The 21,489-nt window shown below is 30.1% G+C and overlaps 2 protein-coding genes across 3 annotated transcripts in view; one reads left to right on the forward strand and one right to left on the reverse strand.

Annotated features, from left to right (window-relative positions):
- LOC143048243 (superoxide dismutase [Mn], mitochondrial-like) overlaps positions 1 to 21,489 on the forward strand; it is a 368,265-nt gene that overhangs the window by 293,032 nt on the left and 53,744 nt on the right. The gene's annotated exons all lie outside the window — the stretch shown is intronic.
- Positions 5,784 to 21,489, reverse strand: part of LOC143048239 (radixin-like) — a 28,342-nt gene continuing 12,636 nt past the window's right edge. The window contains exons 4-15 of one of the 2 annotated variants that reach the window (XM_076221796.1): positions 21,311 to 21,406; positions 20,295 to 20,399; positions 19,522 to 19,691; positions 18,048 to 18,131; positions 16,755 to 16,901; positions 16,273 to 16,369; positions 15,519 to 15,792; positions 14,816 to 14,976; positions 13,434 to 13,650; positions 11,517 to 11,618; positions 8,093 to 8,196; positions 5,784 to 6,643 (exon numbers count right to left, since the gene is read on the reverse strand). In XM_076221796.1, the coding sequence (XP_076077911.1) occupies positions 6,479 to 6,643; positions 8,093 to 8,196; positions 11,517 to 11,618; positions 13,434 to 13,650; positions 14,816 to 14,976; positions 15,519 to 15,792; positions 16,273 to 16,369; positions 16,755 to 16,901; positions 18,048 to 18,131; positions 19,522 to 19,691; positions 20,295 to 20,399; positions 21,311 to 21,406 (1,722 nt within the window). In that variant the 3' untranslated portion in view covers positions 5,784 to 6,478. The remainder of the gene's footprint in view (positions 6,644 to 8,092; positions 8,197 to 11,516; positions 11,619 to 13,433; positions 13,651 to 14,815; positions 14,977 to 15,518; positions 15,793 to 16,272; positions 16,370 to 16,754; positions 16,902 to 18,047; positions 18,132 to 19,521; positions 19,692 to 20,294; positions 20,400 to 21,310; positions 21,407 to 21,489) is intronic. The other variant, XM_076221797.1, reaches the window with a different exon arrangement.

The following is a 21,489-nucleotide window of genomic DNA, read 5'->3' on the forward strand; positions in this document are numbered from 1 at the left end:
CATGAATTAGTTGACAGAGCCTCCAAATGGTCAACACATTATGATGTACTGACACTAAGACATTAATGTGACGTTATAGAAAATATCGTTGTTCATGTTGAGCAGTTTCTATCAAACTAGTTTAAGCAGAAAACTTAACATTGAAAATTGGTAATTAATTGAGAGTCACTGGATCATGAACTTTGAGGAGCAGGACCTACAATAGTCGGCAAACTGAAATGAACTGATGATGGCAATTCTACTGTATAGATAATAACATTGATCTATCACAAATAGTTCCTATCAAACTAGTTTACAGCAGATTCTATTGATTGTGTAGCGAAAGGTAATATCTTTTGTTAGCTTGCTTGTTAGCTGAACCGTGCAGTCATTATTAGGTCAGGTATACTACCCTCCTTTCGAAGTAGCATAGTCCAACAGACAGATCGATTGGTTTTCTGTCGGACTAGTCTATTCTTAAAATAGGGTAGTTAACCTAACCTAACAATGACTTCACGGTTCAGCTGACAAGCTTGTAGGTGCCAACGACCCTACATCGATACTATAACACTGATGTATGTCGCCTTCAAGGACACGATGCCTTTGCAATCACAAGAAATGTTGCAATTGGGTCCTCTTGGTTTTCTGTAAGATTGAGGAAATTTATTGTAAAGGCAGCCATGTTTATCAATTTGCAGACATACTAGTATTATAGATTATTTGTTTTACATAGACACCTAAAGGATGTTCGTGGCTAGAAACATTTTTCTGCAAATGCTTATTTATTACTTTCTAAACTGTAGTTGAATATCAATTAAGTTAAATAAAGAACTGCAACACTATGACAAGGAGACTCACAGGATGTGCTCCTTACACAAAAACTGTTCTATAGAGTGACGAGGGAAATAAACTGAAATTGCAAAGCTTATAATTTAACGGTAATTTTCGGGAATTGCTTGATCTATACGTTGTGTCGGCGTGTCTCAACTCACTTGCGACATATGTTAACGTTGTTTTAGGTCTTCATATACCAGTATGCTAGTAGTTGTCTGGTTTGTAATTTTACCAATTGTTTCCGGCTCCAACTTTTGGCATTTTGACTTAATGTGGCGTATAATGCATGTATATCAACAAACGCTTACCCTATCGTCTCGCTCCATGTGGAATACAAAGAATTCCCTCAGTGCTACCTTTTTATCTCGACTTGTCTCTCCTTTATCGATGTATGATATTTCTACACCGGTAAACTACTATTGTTTTAGCAGATACCTGAACTGACAGTTTATCTGTAGAAACCATGAGTATTACAAGAATATCCATTATTACCAAAACAATGTTGATTGTTTTAATGATTTTGAAGAGTATACAGCTAATGTCTGTCAGAACTCTCATTAACCTTATTGGTGTGTGTACATGATACTGTAGTTTGTTCTGCGATTGCTGATGAATTTAAATGTTTTTATTTCGTTTTATAACCATTATAAAAAGTAGAACCTTAATTTCTGTACACACCATTCAAATTAAGATCGTGGTTTTCAGAAACGATGGTAAATTAAGAAGGGGTGAAAATGGGTGAATAAAAGTGTAACGATTGAAAGTGTTGGTCGCTATGTAACATTGTTCAGCTACGTTTCATTATAATGGAAAGTTTAAGCAATAAAATACTGCTGCTAAGGGAAGAACATAATTTTTAAATAGTATTTATGTTTTGTGGTGTAACAAAAAATAGCTGGTTGGATGTACACACACAATTGAGCTTATATGATGTTTGCATTTAACTGGTATCATTAAATTAGAGCGAAATATAGGGATTTCATGTTGCATCGTATATGAAATAAATCCACATAGAGTTTTGTAAAAGTAATTTGACTGTAGACATATATTTCTACTGAAGTTTATTATGATTTTGTAATGTTTTGTCGTAAAAAAAGATTGCTAATAATTAAAATTCGAATCGTCTGTTACCATCGTTGTATTATTCTCCAACAAAGTAGAAGAGGAAAAAGTCAAGTCGTGTAAGTCCTGTAGCAAATTATCCCAATTACGTTGATAATAACATTAACGGTACCAATTTTTCTGCACCAGATGCGCATTTCGACAAAACATGTCTTTTCGGTCATGCTCGTGGCCAAAATATTTGAAATTCAAAGTTTATATAAAAGATGAAGAGCTATAATCCAAAAGGTCCAAAAAGTATAGCCAAATCCGTATAAGGAATCAGAGCTTTGCATGAGAGAGATATAACATTTACAAGGACAGCCATAAAAATGCATAATCCGAGATTGCTCTGACGTCCAACAGTAATTTGGCAAGAAAAGCTGGTTTCAGAGTAATCTCGGACTAAAAAATACCATTGTTACTGATTAACACTATGTCTCTGTCACAGGGATTGTCGACTTGGTTCAAAAAATTAAACAGAATGGATAATTTATGTAAGGTTAAGTATAAATATCATATTAAAAATTTTCAATTTCAAACAACACTAAAATGATGAAAAAGCACTCATATACTCGGGAATACATGTCAGGAATTGGAATAACTTAAGGTATTAGAATAAAATTGCTATCTTTGGCAAATGGCCATTGTTATATCTTAGTTCGTTTCTGTGTGTGTAACATTTTTACGTTGTGTTTCCGTTGTGTCGTTTGTTTTCTCCTATATTTGAGTGTGAATTCACATTACTATAAGACGTGTCACGGTACTTTTCTATCCCAAATTCATGTATTTGTTTTTGAATTTATATTGGTTATTCTCATCGGATTTTGTCTAATGCTTAGTCCGTTGCTGTGTGTGTTACATTTTAATGTTGTGTCGTTGTTCTCCTCTAATATTTAATGCTTTTCCCTCAGTTTTAGTTTGTTACCCCGATTTTGTTTTTTTGTCCATAGATTAATGAGTTTTGAACAGCGGTATACTACTGTTGCTTTTATTTGGTCCTCTTTATCCCACAAAAGATAAATGTCGTCTGCAAATGTATATTTAATATAATATAATTATATATAATATAATATAGAATATAATAACAAAGAAAATGCATTAACATCGATAAGATAGTATACACAAACTGTTGACATATTGTTTGGATTTTTTTACTTTTAATCAAACTTTTGACAATTGTCATGTGTGGAACAAAGTAATTGTTGTCATTGAATGCTACAGAAGGTATATAAGTTGTGATATTTACTATAATTTACATCAACAACAGTGTTCCATCTACAGGTCTAAACCTTGCCTTTGTGATCAAATAGAGAAATTGAGGGATGTTCTGTAAAACAGCACTCTGTGACATGTTCAGGCTCGATATGTTTTTTTTTTCTTTTGTAAGCATTCCAGTTATCATCATTCTTCATCTTTATGGTTTTTCAGAGGAATTTGCACCCCTAATTTTACTGTTATAGTAAATAGTAACAGCATTTTCGAACTAGAATTGTGACAGATAATTTAATGTGGCTTAGTTTGACCGTGTAGTTTTATTTTAAATTTTCATCCTTTTTTATTTATATATCGATTTTGAATTACAGTTACACAGTGCAAGAGGCAGCCCATTTGAACAAGTGGCACCAAGCGTCGACATACTCCAAACACGTCAAAAGTAAGTTTTGGTGAGAATTAACAAAGTCAACTAAATTTAACCGTATTTGGCCTAGGAAACATAGTGCAGAGTCTAACACACAAAATATTCAAGTCAAATATGCAATTTGTTTTGTCCAAAGATCTCTTTGGTTGATATTTGCGCTTTATGCTTCTAATCCTTAAAAACCATGGTTCATCCTCACTTGAGATTGTGAGTTTGCTCTCATCTTATGGCAAATGTATTATACCCCTACTAAATGAAAATGACAAAAAAAGCCAAAAGTGGGTGGTTTTCTCCAGGCAGTCCAAGTTCCTCAACTAAAACTGACCAACACAATATTGCAAATAGTGTTGGTGGTGGTTTGTTACCTTAACAATCAATCAATCAATTTGGACATGTTTTAGTGTAGTTTGTTATAAATGTGAGTTGTATGTGTTGATGTTATGTTACATCGTAAAATGTTCATCCAATATTAGTTTTGCTACAGGAAGTTTTTTGGTTTTACTGTTTGAGATGAAGAACAGCAATAGAAAAGCTATTCCTGTGTTTTTTGTGTGTCTTTTGTTGTGCATGTACTAGTTTCGTGTCACAGATGATTATACCATATCCTCTTAATCTGTCTTATTTTATTTTCTATTGCAATATACTTTTCTGTGCAATTCTACAATTTTATTTTACTAAGTTTTTTTAAGTGGAAATCAGCATGTCTATCAAAGAAAATTCTCGGGTAAATAACCATCAAATTGATAGTAATGACAAACAATACTTACACCCCAGGAAAAAAAAATAACCAATAATATAGTTTAGTAGAATTTTATTTCTTGTTGATAATTTGCATTTCATAATTATAATTAGATATGATAGTGACAATGAGACAATGGTCTAGTCAAAACACAAACAGAAGCTTAGTAAAAAAAACATCTTATCTAAACTCTAATAGGTGGTATTTCAATTTCCATTTATTTGATTTATGGCTGAAACAAAAAAAAAGTTTACTTCTTGTAAATATCTAGAACCTGTACCATATGTTAATATGACAAAAATCTGATAATTCAGGAGTTTTATCTACAAAGTTTTGAAGACTGAATAATACTCAAAGCAAAATAAACAAATCATTCTGAACCAAAAGGTGTCTTTAAAATCAAAATTCCAAGCCAAAAATGTCAGTTTCAGAAACAATCAATCAAGATACTTAAAAGTATGGTTATAGGTGTTAGCAATTTTATAAGTTTGTGACTTTACAGAAAACAAGCATACACCATGGTAGACCATACATCCCCGAGACAGAAAAAGATTATATAAACTACTCCTCAAACAAATAAACTTTTATATATTTGATATATATATATATACCACACAATGGAATGACAAGTGAATTTGTCTAACTTTAGGCAAAACTGGCATTTAACTAAAATAAAAACAGTACAAAAATATATTTTTCTTCAAATTATCCAGTTCTGCATTTCTTGTGCCATTATCCACAGCTGTGATACTAGCTCACAACATACAAAGAATATTTCTTCAGCATGCTTAATAAAACAACAGATACTTATTCAATAAAAGCTGAATAAATCCTCGGGAATTTTAAGTCAATCAATTTGAAAAGTTTTGTTATTATCACTTATATCATTTTTGTCGAGAATGCCTTATACAAACTAGCCGAAGCTAAATAAAATCACAAATGTCAGTATATAATAAAAACTACAATGTATAAAGCTTGCACTTTTATGTCCTAGCAGATAATGAAAATGACATGATAGATTAGACAAAAGATATTAATCAATTTTATAAATAATCAAAAATAAAAAGAAATTGATATGCACATTAAATTCTGACCTTCTTGAATGAGAATAAAATGTTAATCATACAAGCATTAAATTATAACCATTGGTTTCTAATATACATTCTATATAGACTAAGTACAGTTAATTTTGTCCGATTACATAGATTTATTTGTTTCAAACAACAAAAAAAGTTTTTTAAGGGGATATTACAACCAATAACTTACATATTTAGGCTAGCCTACATCTTATTTCTTAAGTGCTTAAATTTTCACTTTTCCTGTTAATAGTTACATTGCATCCTTGCTAAAATTATCATCTATTCTTGAAAACTTTAGGCTGATTAGTTATAATCAAATATATGCATAATTCTCAAGCCGAATAAAAATTTGCCATTTAAACAGTAGTTTTTATACTGTGCGTAATAAAATTATAATAAAACTCTAGTCATGATCTATGTTTATTTGACTAATTAAATGCATTGTACAAATGAGATATAATCCTGATTACTTATTTAAAGATCAATCAAAACTATAAATAAAATTCTACTTTCACATTTATGAGCACCATTATTAGCTGCAGTAACTAAGAAAAAGTGACTTTGTTAAATTTTGTGTAACTTTTTCCCCTCAAAGTATCCAAAACAAGCGTCATAAATCATCCAAAATAAAACTAAGTAGAATTCAAAGCAATTGAGACGATATCTTAAGACTTTAAAGTCATCTGGCATATTTACACGTGGCTAATATCATTAAATTCCAAGCTGTCCCTTATTCAAGAGAATATTTCTACTTCCTTAGTATTTTTTCCTTTATTTTTAGTTACAAAAACTATTTAATATGGGAATGCAATGAAATATTTGAACACAGGCTTTTTGAGATTTGTTGCACTATTGTATCAGCATAAATATATAACTAACAGACTTAAACAACTTCTTGAAAAAAAGAAACACAAATTTCATTTCATACTTAATTTAGGCACAAATCTAAATGATAACATAAGAATTTGTTCATTTTCACACACAGAAAGTGAAAATCAATAGGATTATGTACGCTTGATCTTTCATACATTATACAAAACAGCTTGGTAAAAATATGCAATCACAGTTTTTGACTTGTTTATATTATAAAGTGTACACTTTTTTTTACATGCTTTCAAATTCGTCAATTCTTTTCTTGGTATTTCCTTGTCGTATCTGCTTCAGTGTCTTGTACTTGTCTCGTCCTTGTTTAACATTTTCAGCATGCAACAAATCAGAGGCTGTTGCTTTGTCATCTATTTTTGTATTCTGAAGCTCTTCTTGTAGTGACTGTAAAGAAATAAATCGTATTTAGGAACACTTATACCAAGGAAGAAGGACGAAAGATACCAAAGGGACAGTCAAACTCACAAATCCAAAACAAACTGACAATGCCATGGCTAAAAATGAAAAAAGACAAACAACAGCACACATGACACAACATAGAAAACTAAAGAATAAACAACTCGAACCCCACCAAAAAACTAGGGGTGATCTCAGGTGCTCCAGAAGGGTAAGCAGATCCTACCAACCTATCACTAGATACTAAGAAACATTATAGCGGTTTTTTATTCAATTAATTTGTCAAAATCAGAGGACCACCTTATCATGGATGAATAATATTGCTTGGTAATTCATGTCCTTATGGAAACTTTATCCTATGTAACAAGAGCAAGACCTGTTTTAAATAATAATCAAGAGCAAGGTAACTTACACAAATTTTAGGTTAAAACACTATACAAGAAAAACTTTGTTATACAGTGAATCCACCATTCTGATTATAAACTGGGATGTTTATTTTAAACAGAAACAAATCAGTACGAAGAAACATCAACATTCACTGATATGGTATAACTGGTTGCCTCTATAATCTGAATATTTTGTCTTAGTCATATGATACCTTAAATGTAACAAAATAAATGGGGAATGTGTCCGAAGGACACAGATTATGTACACAGATGATGCCCCAGCTTACATATCATATAAAGTTATAAATGAACATAACTGAAGAACGGTAAAAGTAATACTACCCAAATGTGTAGTTGATCTGGGTTTTGTGGTAATTAGTATCATGTAAAAGTTTCATAACATTTGGTTGAGGCAAACTTAAGTTAGTTGTAAAGGGGCATAACTCTAGAACAATAAAAATTCAAATTTGATCTGTATTTTGTGGTAATAAGAGTTGTGTGTAAGTTTCATAACATATTGTTGATGCAAACTAAAGTTAGAGAACAGAAACCAGTAATTCAGCAATATTTCCATTTGTAAAGGGCATAACTCTAGAATAGTTTAAGTGAGGCCACCAAAATTCAAACTTGATCTGTTTTGTGGTAATAAGCATTTAGTATAAGCTTCATAACGTTTGGTTGAGGCAAACTGAAAGTTGAAGAACGGAAACCAACTTTAAGTGTATGGACGGACATATGAAAAAAAGGTCACTTATAACCCCTTTGTTATGGCTAGGGCATACAAATTAAGAAATTTAATACCTGAATGGCTTAGTTTTACTATCAAACATGTGTTCCAAGACTTTCTTCAATTAAAAAGAAATCCTTTTTTTCCCCCAACTCTTCATAAATGTCATAAATACTTGCTATTTAGTATTCATAAAACAGCTCTAGACATACAGAAATAAGACAATGTTTTTTACACATACTTCAGTTATGAAACTTTCTAATCTTTCAATAATATGATGTTTGACAATACTGAAACGTGTAAGACAAAAGTCACCAATCATACCTTAAGTTGAGCCTTCATGCGGTCATTTTTCTCAGCTTCTGTAAGTCTTTCTTCCTCTGGTCTGGGTAAATCATCTACCTGTTCATAACTGGCTAGATCAGCACCTAAAACAAACATTAATAAATATTAAATACCCATTCATACTACAACAAAATAAATTTTCAAAATTACAAAAATAATTTATAAAGGACCTTTTATAGCGGACTCTGTGATATGGGTTTTGTTCATTGCCTCGTTTGAATAGTTGTCTCATTTGGCAATCATACCCATTATTCTTTAATTTTAGAGTTTAAATTATCTATTGTTGGACTTAACTGCATGTTACTTCTCAATGTAACTTCTATTAAAAACAGAGGATTGTGTCCTTTTCAATGAGATATGATAATAATGAGCTTTTGAGATCAAGCAATTCAATCTATTCAATAATTAATTCTGCTATAAGAATTATTGGATTCGATAGTCCTTCCTTAATCAAAACAAATTTATTATGTTCATTAAACAATCACTAGCAAGATTAAATCAGGATGTTCAGAAGACTAAATATAAACATTCATTTAAAATTTGATATAAAACAGCGATTTAGATCTTTATATAAATACTGGGGACCTGAAGTAATGTGAATGAATAAAAGATGCATGTGTGTTTTTTTTTTTAATCCAAGTGCCAGTACACCATGGCACTCACATAGAGAGATTGTGCTCAAATAAAGAGAGTGTCGGACTAGTAACTACATGTATGTGATAGGAATAAAACAGCTACAACCTTATCCATTTTAATATGTATCACATTTAGTACAATTGTATAAAACTAAAATATGTGTTTAATAAATATTCAAAATAAATTCAACCATAAATGCAGATCAGGATAACTATTAGTTATCTCAAATATTTCAGAAAAGATATATTATTGTAAAAAGTCATAATACATGTGGTTTGGCCGAAGATTATGCTCCATCCAAAGACTTACAAGTTGTTTGTGCCTTTGGTATAGTTTAAGAAAAAGATGCAAACCTACATTAAACTTAAATTCATAATGATGATGAATATACAAAGATGGATTGACAAAAAAACTGAAAAAAAAGTCATACTAGACATTTCTATTCTATAATATATCAAGCAATTGATAAATAATGCTGATCATGCAGATAAGCTAAACATCTCTTAAAAATATTGACATGCATTTGACTGAAAATGTGTACATGTTTATGGCTTAATGCTCTTATTAAAGGAAAAAAAACAATCAATTATTTGATATTGTATTAGCATGCTTTAAGTTATAAAACTTGAAAAGACAAAAAAAAAGGTCAAAGACTCAAAGAAGAATTTCACTCATGCATATATATGTACAATTTCATGAACAAACAAACAACCTTGTTGGCTGTGTTTCCATGACAAACATGACAAAGGGGATTCTAAAAATTGTATAAACTTCAAGCTTAAAAGGGGACATAACTGATAATGATGAATCCTCCCTTTGATAATTGATTGCTTGCTAAATATTCAGTGGCAAATATTTCAAGCATATTTGAGATGCTAATGTTGATATTTCTAAATCCTAATCCTTTATTATTAAACCAATAATCTATCTATTTATTTTCACTTTTACTGTTAGGTTTTTAGTATTTTCCAGGAAACTCTAAAATTGAAATTAAATACAGCAGTTTATCTGGAAACAGTACGATTAAATTTAAGAGTATATCTTTACATTCTTTACATGCTAAATAAATACATAAAAAAATGAAATTATTAAAAAATTTACAAACTTGCTTAGCTTTACACTTATCAATCACTGAAGTCTTTAAAGTTATTTTTGACAAAGGCATTTTTATTCATAACAAATTAGGCCATTTTTTTAAATTTTCTTTTTTACACATTTCTTTTCAATTCATTAACTATTTATTTTAATGATTTTCAGACTTTCAACTGAAGCAATCTAACATAAATTTTTAAAATGAAAGCATAATGTCTAAAAGCATATAATAATGTTAAGATGTTAATGTAATTTGGCTGTACCCTGAATTATACTAGACCCACAAGTTTTAATTCTTAAATACTATTTATTACTTATTATACTGCTTATAGCAGGAAAACTTTCAACCTAACCGGACAAAATATACTTAATCTTAACAAAGCAGTTTCCACTTACATCTAAATGCTCCAAGCTTGGCAAAGAGGTTAGTCTTTGCACTTCCTTCTAAATACTGCATGATGGACGGCAATTTGGAGTTTATTAATAATTGACCCCACCAGGTGAAAAACTCATGAACCAAATAAGAAAGAGAGCATGCTTCTATATGAACACAGAAACAGTAAAATATGTTATCTAACTTCAATCTATTTGAATAATATAAGTCTCTGGGCATTAAATTACATCTTTATCTCATTTTACAGCAATGAATGGTTTATTTACAAATTTGTAATGTGTTAACATTTGTTAAGCATTTGATTAAAGCAGATCCAGGCTGTGCCAATGGTTATAAGGATCAAATTTATGTGCAATATCACTTTAGAATTGCATTTTGTTTCCTATTCAAATTTCCTGAATCTACCCTAAATATGTTAACATTAACTTAATATACTGAATACAAATATACTTTCAAATTTATATTGTTTACATTTTTTTTTCAAAATTTACCCTTATTACCTGAAATACAAAAACAAACCATGGTGAAAGATACTATTTGTATTCTTATTACATAATGTAAATTAACATTTATTAACTGCTAATTTCCTAGGAATCTTTTCAATTTTATATAAACATTTATTTACATGGCTTTGGGGGGATTGAAATACAAATTTATGTTTTCAAAAGTTGACTGAGTTTATAATTTTACAATAAATCTCTACTTAAATTTTTATGGATTAGCCCTAAGAATATTTTTTAATTTAATTTAACACATCTGCCTCAGACAATGCATTGATCTTAAGGCATGAATAGACAATTAGTTGCTGAATAATTTTATAATAAACAAAGTTTCATTGAATTCTCAAAATCTAAAAAACTTTAACCATATTTATTTATATCAACTATAAAGTGTTATTGATGAATTGAAGGCTTCTGGGACAAAATATTTATTAGTTCAGCATTTTTTTAACATGTTACCTACCATATTTGAAACTTTCAAAAAAATATTATTTAATTGAGGAAATTTTAAATGTTAAATGGTACTATTTTTCCACTTTGTTTTAGAATATAATCAAGTGATGAGATTAGAATATTGAAGTGATAACTAATATTGGTAACTATGTATTATTAACAATATCTGAACAGCCTTAAAAAATAGTGATTTATTGTAAAGTACAAAAATAATCCACATCTAAAAACCGTGTTCTACCCCTGTAAGTAGTAGCCTACAAACATTTGTTTGTGTACGACAGCTGAAGCTAAAGGCATTAGTGCTGTGACATGTTCACGTCCAACTTACTGTATTCATGGTTCATTTCCTCAATTGTGTTTTCCTCGTAATCATTTTCAAACGTCATTTCAACGCTATGCATGGTGTCCACTGATGACTGAACGTGTTCGCCTATTTTATCAAACAGAAAGTAAAATTTGAAACACATTCAGCTCTCTGTAGTGAATAAATGCATATTTGCACTTGAGACACTCAGAGCATTTCTGGTCAAAACATATTATCTGGCTAAATGTGCACTTACTGTCAACATCAATTCAAGACAGCTTGAATAAATGTGCATAATTTACACAAGTTGGCTTAATATCTGGCAACTAAACCCCTGGCTTCTACCTTGTGCAGTGACGTTCAGATTTCTGACTGAAATTTCATAATAATGGCAAGTTTCTTTCATTAAGCCATTTGTACAAGTATTGTACACCTCCCAACAATACCAGTAGCTTTGTCTATGCACCATATAAAACAAAGACACATTTCAATTTTTGTTTTTCACTTTTGTAAGGTTGTCATGCAAAACAATGAAAGGTCAAAGGTTAAATTTCAGGAAAAGGTAAATATAAATCCCATTCTGGAGTTTAATTTGATTAGCTATTGCAATAAATTACATGCAAAAAGCAAATAGGTATAGTGATTTTCATGCTTACAATTTTTTGTAATATTCTAATATGCATGATCATACAAGTGACTTGAATTCTCATAATGCTATTTAATGCAACCCCACGATGTGTTTAGTCAGAAACTAGATTGAAATGTCTATAAAAGTATGACAGTAATTTTACATTATATAATTAAATGCTGTAAATGTTGTATTATACAACAAGTTATATTTTACAATTATTCTTGTTGGTTTAAAAAAATATATTTCCATTGGTCTGCAATTAAAGAAAGTAGGTTTAAAAAAATGTGTTTCTCAAGATAGATATTTGCTATGAGAAAAGTTAAGTTATGGAAAATTACAGTCAATACTATGGAATGGTATAACTTAGCCAGAATTTTCAAACTGAAGATGAGAATGTATATACATATATATAAATCAAGGCCAGACTTTAAATGTAGTTATGTTTGCCATAGCCTGACTGGTATTGGATATATTATTGTATTAGACAAAACTCAATATAATGTATGTGAAAACAGAAGAATAATATGTGAACTCAGAAATATGTCACACTAGGTTATATAATCACAAACTTAAATAATTGTTCAATACTTAAAACAGCATGCTAAAGTCAAAAGTAAAATAGAGAGAGAAAAAGTAAATAATTTTTATTTTATGGTCAGACTATGGAAAGCATCTCAATTATAATCCTGGCCTTGTACAACACCAAAAATATAAGGTATACTGAATTGACTTGGTTAGTGCAGTGCCCACAACTGCTATATACTTTCGTTGACCATTTCCATATGAAAACAACAGAGTTGGTGAGGTAGAAAATAGTTAATACACAAATATTTTTACATTCAAACCTGCCAACAAATTCTTTTTTCTTTCTTTCTACATGTATAATTATTAAACCATTTGATTTTTGGAAATTTTGAATCTTATAAACTTAGCAAACATACATTTTTAGCAGTAAAAACCTAAAGTCAACATTTATCTTACTGGCAAAACAACACAATGGTTATTTGTAAAAATGCATGCATTTAAGTACTAACTTTTGAGTGAAATCCTAAACAAAAGATAACTTGAACCAGGACCATTCTCTTGTTTGATATAATTTGTGTCCATAAACCATGCAAATAAATTGTACTTTAAACATAGCTCAAGTGATATATGTGAAATAAAATCAGTTTCTATTTGCAGTTAACAATAAAATATTTTGAGGGCAGATTTGAATATCGATATCTGTCTGGCATAACCATTTGTATACCTCACAAACCATAAACAAAACAATAAAAAAACATGGTAACAGGTGATTAATGGAGGCTTACTATATTCATGGTTAACTTCCTCTACTGTATTTTCTTCATGTTCTGTTTCACGGACATGGATAGCATTCATTGCTTCAATCAGAGCTTGTTCTTTTTCTTCACGATCTCTCTGTGCTTGTTCTAAGCTTGACTGCATAACATTCATCTCAGATTCTTTTTCTTCCAAAGTTGCCATACTTCTCTGAATTTCTTCTTGAGCATCAGCATATTGTTGGGCCTAAAAAAGCAAGATATTGTTATAGTTCACTGTGTTATATAAGTAATACAGTTGGGACTTTATATTTTTTTCAGACTCAATCAATGTATGTCATTATCTATAGTATAATTCAAGTTAATACCGTAAGTTAATATTAAACTAAAATATTCGTTAAAAATATGCACTTTTTCATCTGAGCTCAAACAGAAACTTTTATTTTGTCCTTGTTCAATCCATTTCCAGATCTAGAAATCAAAATTTTGAAATGATACCCTATTACTACCTGAAAATAAGATTTCTACAGACATTACCTATTTTTTCTACACATATGAAGTGGAGGTGAATCTTATGTATAGCTTTACATGAATGAATGGATTACATGTGCAAATATATTTGTTATAGACAAAATATTTATATTTTGTTGTTCTGCATCTGTTAGTCTTAGTCAATATAAGATTTCCATGATAAAATTTTAATATTTAAATAAACCATTCTTTCCATAAGTCATGCAATATAAACATGATACTGAAGCAGGAGTTATTCAGGCAAAATAATTGTTACTAGACCTGGAGATATAAATTTTAACCAAATCTATATAATTTACCAGTTATCTGCCCTTAGATCATTCAAGCAGGTTTTTTTTCAACAGTTCAAAATTTAAATTTCAAATGATTCAACTTTTGAGCAACATTACAACATACATATTATATTCCTTTGAGGTTTACAGCTTCAGTAAAATGTTGTAGTACATGTATATATTTTGTTCCAATATATTTACATACCAATCTTTTTTTTTCAGCAACCTGATCAATCTATAGCAATAAAGCAACTTTTACCAATTTTGTTACTAAAACACAGCTACTATTGTACGTGCCTAACATTCATTGCAATTAATGTTCAAATAGTCCTTCAGACTGTTCAGCTGCCAGGACTGTAAAAAGCAACCAATCCCAAGCAAAGATAGTAACAATTTAGGTCAACTTATGGCATTACAATGCATTAATGATGAAAACTGGTCTCTAAGCATTTATCAAATCCAAATGCAGATTTTAAGACCATATACCATTTATTTAAGTAATCAAGTCCTAGATTAAACAGACCTACTTTTAATTGTACTTCTAGTTTTTTTTTCTAATTCTTAATGCCTATTATAGGGAATATTACAATAAAGCCTAATAATACATACAAGTCTGTCTTTTTCTTCCTGTGCCATGTGTGCACTTTCTTCATATTGTCTACGGAGCTCATCTGCGGCTCTCCTCTGTTCTTCAAGCTCTTCTTGTTGTTTTTTGTAATTTTCCATTTCATCATTCATGTCTCTTAATCTTTGTTCTTGCTCAGCCATTTCTAAGAAAAATTCAAATAACTATAATTATCACATTTTATTTACAAACATGAAATAAATACATACAGAATGAGTAAGTTGAGATGTTATTAAGAAATATTTCAGACAGTTTGATATCATTAAAGAGAAAACAAAAACATATTCTTACACGATTTAGGGAGTAGTTTATTTTCATGTTATAATAAGACAATCATATTTTTTCTTTTTATCAGTTGTAAAACCAAGCAATTAAATCTAATTTTACTAATCTATTGTGTATTTTTTTTCATAATTATTAAAACTTTCTTCAACTTGTCTTGGAACTCTTGATCTTACTAAAAAGGAAGGACAATCAAACCTCGCACAGATAGTTTATCTGATGTTTTTTTTAAAACCAGGAGAAATGTTTTATACAGACTCTTATTGGAACAAATTTAGTAAAGAAGACTGGAGAAGCCAATAGATATATGAAGATGTGGTATGAGTGCCAATGAGACAACACTCTATTAACATCATAATTTGTAAAAGTAAACCAAGCCCACTAAAGGAGTCTATATTAACTTACCTTTTCCTCGTCGTTCACTCTCCTCCTCAAATCGCCGTAATTTTTCTTCCATTTCTTTTTGTTTCCTTTCTGCCTCTTCTCTGGCAACTCTTTCTGACTCTAACCTCTGTTTTTCTTGTTGTTTTGACATTTTATCTTCCTTGGCTTGAGCTTTCATTTGTTGTACTTCAATTGTATCGGGTTTCCTTCTCCTCATATATAGTTCATGATTTCCCATACATAAAGCTAAGATTCTTTTGTTTATTCGTAGTCTAGGTGCATAGAACACAAAATCCTAAAAAGAATAGCAATGTAAAGAATTAGTAACTATTTCTAAATTAAACAAATCAGGTTAAAATACTCAAAATATGATCTGTAAAAATATATAACAGTCCATTCATTTAAAGGATACCTTGAAATATATATATAATTTATTACAGTTTAGTGTGAACAGACTTCATACTTCATTTTTTAAAGTGATGTTAAAGATATTCCAGTTACAGCTGCTTTTTTACTGCTCCTGTTAATTCTTACCAAATATATAGTGTTTTCATGATTTAATTTTTATAACATTATCCTGTGGATGTTTTTTTCTAATTTGTTCCCTAACATCCTCCGAGGTTTTGTGTCCAATCTTTAAATATATGTGCTATCCTTAATTTGTTCTGTGTCAAGTTCTATGTGTCATAATCTAAAGTGTATCAACCCATTATTATTTGCATATCTGTTTAATTGCATTCTTGATATTTCTTAACTTAAGAAATTCAATACTTACTGGAGCCTTTTTGTCAATTGGTTTAATTACAAATTTCTTGTCGTTAAACGAAATATTTCTAATTTCACTCCATGGGAAACCTATTTTTGGTGAAAGTCTGAAAAACATAAAAAAAACATGTTAAAAAGTATAATTTTATTAGATAGATTGAAGAAAATTTCAATGTGTTTATAAATGTAGTATTGAAATTACTTTACTATCAAATAAAGGAAATTGATTTGAGAATGACAAAGATCGGAATCTAAGTAATGACTGACATGAGTAACATTTTATTACCAAGCACCTAAGGAGTGGGGCATAGGAAGAACGTAAAAAACAGATAATTTCTACATCATATGTAAGTTTGAATGTAACTGGTTAATATCAATCCTCAAATTTGAATGATTTAACATTTTTACAGGAAAACAATGACAAGAATATGGATGAAACAAGGTTATCGTGAAGCACTTCTTACATATATGTTTAATCATCTGTATACTTACTTATCATCTTTTTCATAGACATTGAGACCAAGAGCGTCTACACCTAATAACAGTTCTGTTCCTTTTTTGTTTTTGATATCAAAGTAATTAACTCCATACATTTCTAGATCTTGGGCTATTTTTAAATATTCCATCATAGCATCTTCCCTGAAAAGAAAGATAAATTATTTGACAGTGATCATGGTGATATTCAAGATTTGGTCAACAGTTTTTTTTTTAAATTATTTGTATCAAAATCAAGCTCTTTCAATAATCACCTGAGTCAACAAATGAAATTGTAATTTTACACTTTTGTTGATTTTATCCAAAAATATTAGCCAATAAGCTACTTGCCGTAAGTAAATCATATTCAAAACAAACTGAATTTTCTGCACTTTTTTTTATGAACATGGAAAAATAAATTTTATTTTGATGTCATCACAATGCTTTACATTACTCTGAACATATCTCAAGTTAGAGTTCTCATTTACTTCAGATGACTTGCTTGTGAATCAAGGGTATAATTACTAAACACCTCAGCACAAACTTCAGTTACACAGCAGGTTCAAAGACAGCAACCCAATGATGTTTCATGTTGGCTTTTTTCATACGTATTACCAGTAAGTTTCTATGTATTGATCTCAGCAGATTTTCAGAATGTGTTATATAAATACCAGAGCATGCCTTGATGTTATATTTGTAATACCTGAGCATGCCTTGATGTTATATTTGTAATACCAGAGCATGCCTTGATGTTATATTTGTAATACCTGAGCATGCCTTGATGTTATATTTGTAATACCTGAGCATGCCTTGATGTTATATTTGTAATACCTGAGCATGCCTTGATGTTATATTTGTAATACCTGAGCATGCCTCGATGTTATATTTGTAATACCTGAGCATGCCTCGATGTTATATTTGTAATACCTGAGCATGCCTCGAGGTTATATTTGAAATACCTGAGCATGCCTCGAGGTTATATTTGTAATACCTGAGCATGCCTCGATGTTATATTTGTAATACCTGAGCATGCCTCGATGTTATATTTGTAATACCTGAGCATGCCTCGATGTTATATTTGTAATACCTGAGCATGCCTCGATGTTATATTTGTAATACCTGAGCATGCCTTGATGTTATATTTGTAATACCTGAGCATGCCTTGATGTTATATTTGTAATACCTGAGCATGCCTTGAGGTTATATTTGTAATACCTGAGCATGCCTCGATGTTATAGTTGAAATACCTGAGCATGCCTTGAGGTTATATTTGAAATACCTGAGCATGCCTTGATGTTATATTTGTAATACCTGAGCATGCCTTGATGTTCACTCCACCAGTTTGTTATTCTTTCTTCCCACTGTTCTTTGGTCATTTTGTGTTGTTCCATCACTCTGTAATATGAAATAAATAAGGTAAAATACAAGCAATTATCATACTCAGTACCTAAACTGATCCTATTCATATTTCACCCAATGTTTTGGGTATTGGATTGGGATAGCAGGCTCAATCATGCATTATAAACATTTAGAAAAATTTCTGTTTCAAGACAACAAAAAATATTTTCTACTTTACATCTAATCCAGAATGCAGAAACTACATTTAAGTATTTTGAAGCATTTTGTGACATTTTAATAAAACACTCATAAATATAAGTATTTCGTATTTAGGATAAAAATGAGGCCGGTTCAGAGTGTTTTAATGAATTATTTTAACATTTAAGTATAATTTAATTTTGGATGTAACACATCTTCTGATTGGCTGACGTTATTTTGCTATCAGCCCATAGACATAATTTAGTCATATGACATTGATGTCAGCAACGTTTTTTCATGGTTTTCTACGGTTTAAAATGGAATTTAGAATCAAATTTTAAGAAATTACTGTAATATTTTTCTGTCTATTCAAAATAACATAAAAAATGTGGTGCACACTGTTAAATAACCCACTATGCACGTTATTCAGTGTGCACCAAATTTTTTATGTTATTTCTTCATAGACAGAAAAAATATTACAGTCATTCCTTAAATAATATAATATGTAAAGTCATTTTATATTGACCCCTTTATTATGAGGCTTTTTGACAGATTTTGTAGTAGGCCTTTTATTAAAGGAAGTTACTTACTAAATTCATATTTTTTTTATGAATATAAAGTAGCCACAATAAGTGACTTAACAAACTTTTTGTTTTCTACATGAAAAAAAAATTCCTCATTACACACTAAAGAGAATAAATTTAAAACTGATTACATATGTATTTCAATTTAAACAAAATATATAACAGCTTTTTACACTTGATCAATTTCTTTATATCAATTTGACAGTTATGATGATTTTTTATAGTTCTAATTTGACAGCAACAATGATCAAATAAAAAACCTAATAAACATTTTTTTAAACTGACAGCAATAAAAAAACAATTAATTTAATAAAACACAGTTATCCTTTAAAAAAATTATACAATTCATCTTAGAAAACGTAACCCCACACACTGAGACAACAAGAACTTGCTTGAGTCTTACTACATAGCCTTAAGAGAAATTTACCATAAAAATGAATATAGCTTTAGCAATTTCTAAAAGGAAAATTGGAAAAAAAGTTTCAGACAATTATACCCCTTCTTCAGCACAAACTTTAAAGTCATTTCAGGATATGTGTTATTATCCTGTTTTTTTCTTTTAACCATCATTGACCATCAGTGCTTTCATCATAATGATACATTTGTCATATAACAGCTAACAGATAATATAGCTGTTCCTGTTAGCTAATACAATTTGTATGTACCTTTGTGGTAATAATCTTTCATTTGCTAAGAATCCATTAGGATGAGTTTCTTTATTGTAGTCAGCAAACTTAGCCTGACAAGCATATGATGCTAATAACACTGAGGTTTCTGGTGGACAGTAGATCTCATCACTTAAAATACAGTCTTTTACTTGTAAGAAAAACATTCTCTGTAAAAATAAATAATTGAAAATCACTTGAAAACAATCTTTCATACATAAGAAAAGCGGACAATACACAAGGTCAGCATATTCTAAATCCAAAGAACCATCTCTAATCTAAGAAAGGGCACATAATTTTTTTTATGAAAAGTCAATTTCCAAGTATTTATCAACTTTAAGGCACCGTATTTAAGAAAACAAAAAATAAACATAAATCATTTATCCAGACAACAACTAAACTGCATGACTACAGGCAACTGAATCATTGTAGTTCATGATAAATGTTGAAATAAAATGACATTAATTGTTTGAATTTTTTTTTTGGAGGTTTTTGTAACTTAAGTTTAGATACCAATATATATATTTAACTAAAATCTATGAGGTTTAACTGGGATATTAACATATAAAGTTGAGATTTCCCACTTCTCAACAGTAAGACTCAATCTGATCTGATGCAATTTGGCTGTGCAGGATATAAACTGGTCAATTAAAGTGCAATTTAATCAGCCTTAACGAATTCATAGGCATATAAACACATTTTAAGAAAGTATAACTTTTACCCCCCCCCCTTTTTTTTTCAATCAAAAAATAAAATATAAAACAATTAATAACCTGCGTGATATCTTGAATGAGTTCTTCAGACACATCTTCTGGGAAGAATTTTGCTCTAAATTTAAACTGTAGAGGTGTTTCTCTTTTAACATCTTGACTTAAAACCTGAAAACATACAAATAATCATTTGTGCAAAAAGGGTTGATAATTTTCAAGGTTGATTAATAATCAATAAATAACTGCTCTGACTTAAATCATAATATCAGATTTGATTTATTGCCAAAAGCATCAACGATTTAAAATATAAGAGAGGTGTTATGGCCATCTTAACTTAAAGATATTTCAGGTGACTTCTATACATGTACATATTGTGTTACATGTAGAAGTTTGATATCTTTCTATGAACGTCCTCCTGTAAAATTGTCAATCAGCAAGCAAAGTGATCTATTTTGAATGTCTTCTGAAATACATGTGTACTAAACGGATAAAGGTATTGATAGGGAATAAAGTACTCATGTGTGCTAAGAAAGGGATTTAATCTGTTTACCGATAGACACATATCATAAGTCTTACATTCTTAATGATAGGGGCACATTTCATCATTTTTTCTGGATGCTTTGATGAGGTGGTTGACTGCAGATGCTTTTTAAAGTGAAGATCTGTTGTGTTTTTTTTGTAAAGCTTGTGTTCTTTCTACCATTACTGTGTAAGATTTTGGCAGAAGTAATACACCCTATATGTCACAGGTGCAGCTGATAACTTGTTATCATTTAATACAAAGACTTTACCCATTCCTGGGTATAAGTAGGCCGATTTCATTTCATTTCCTCTCTGTGTGTATGTAGGTTGTATGTTATTTTCCCTTATTTTTCATATAATATTCTATAAGGGCTGTTCCAGAATTAAATTGGAGTCACTTTTTCAAGAATCGAGCCTCCATTAATTTCCATTTTACTTATAATTCTTTAACAATTCAAGGAAAATGCAACTAGCTATATTAAATCATTGTGTGTGCCTCCCACCACCCCTCTGGATACATTATGGAAATGCCCTAAGTGACTCATGTAAATACAAACCTTTTTGTTGAGTTTCAGCCATGTGGTATAACCTTTACTATCAACATACTGTAGACCAAAGAACCAAATTTCTCTCAGACCGATTGTTTTAACAACCTGAAATTTCAAAATCACAAATTTAATTCAAATAAAGATGTCTTTACATATATATTGATATACATTTTTTTTTAAATGTATAC

The sequence above is a fragment of the Mytilus galloprovincialis genome, chromosome 10 (assembly GCF_965363235.1).
Source record: "Mytilus galloprovincialis chromosome 10, xbMytGall1.hap1.1, whole genome shotgun sequence".
Classification (NCBI taxonomy): domain Eukaryota; kingdom Metazoa; phylum Mollusca; class Bivalvia; order Mytilida; family Mytilidae; genus Mytilus; species Mytilus galloprovincialis.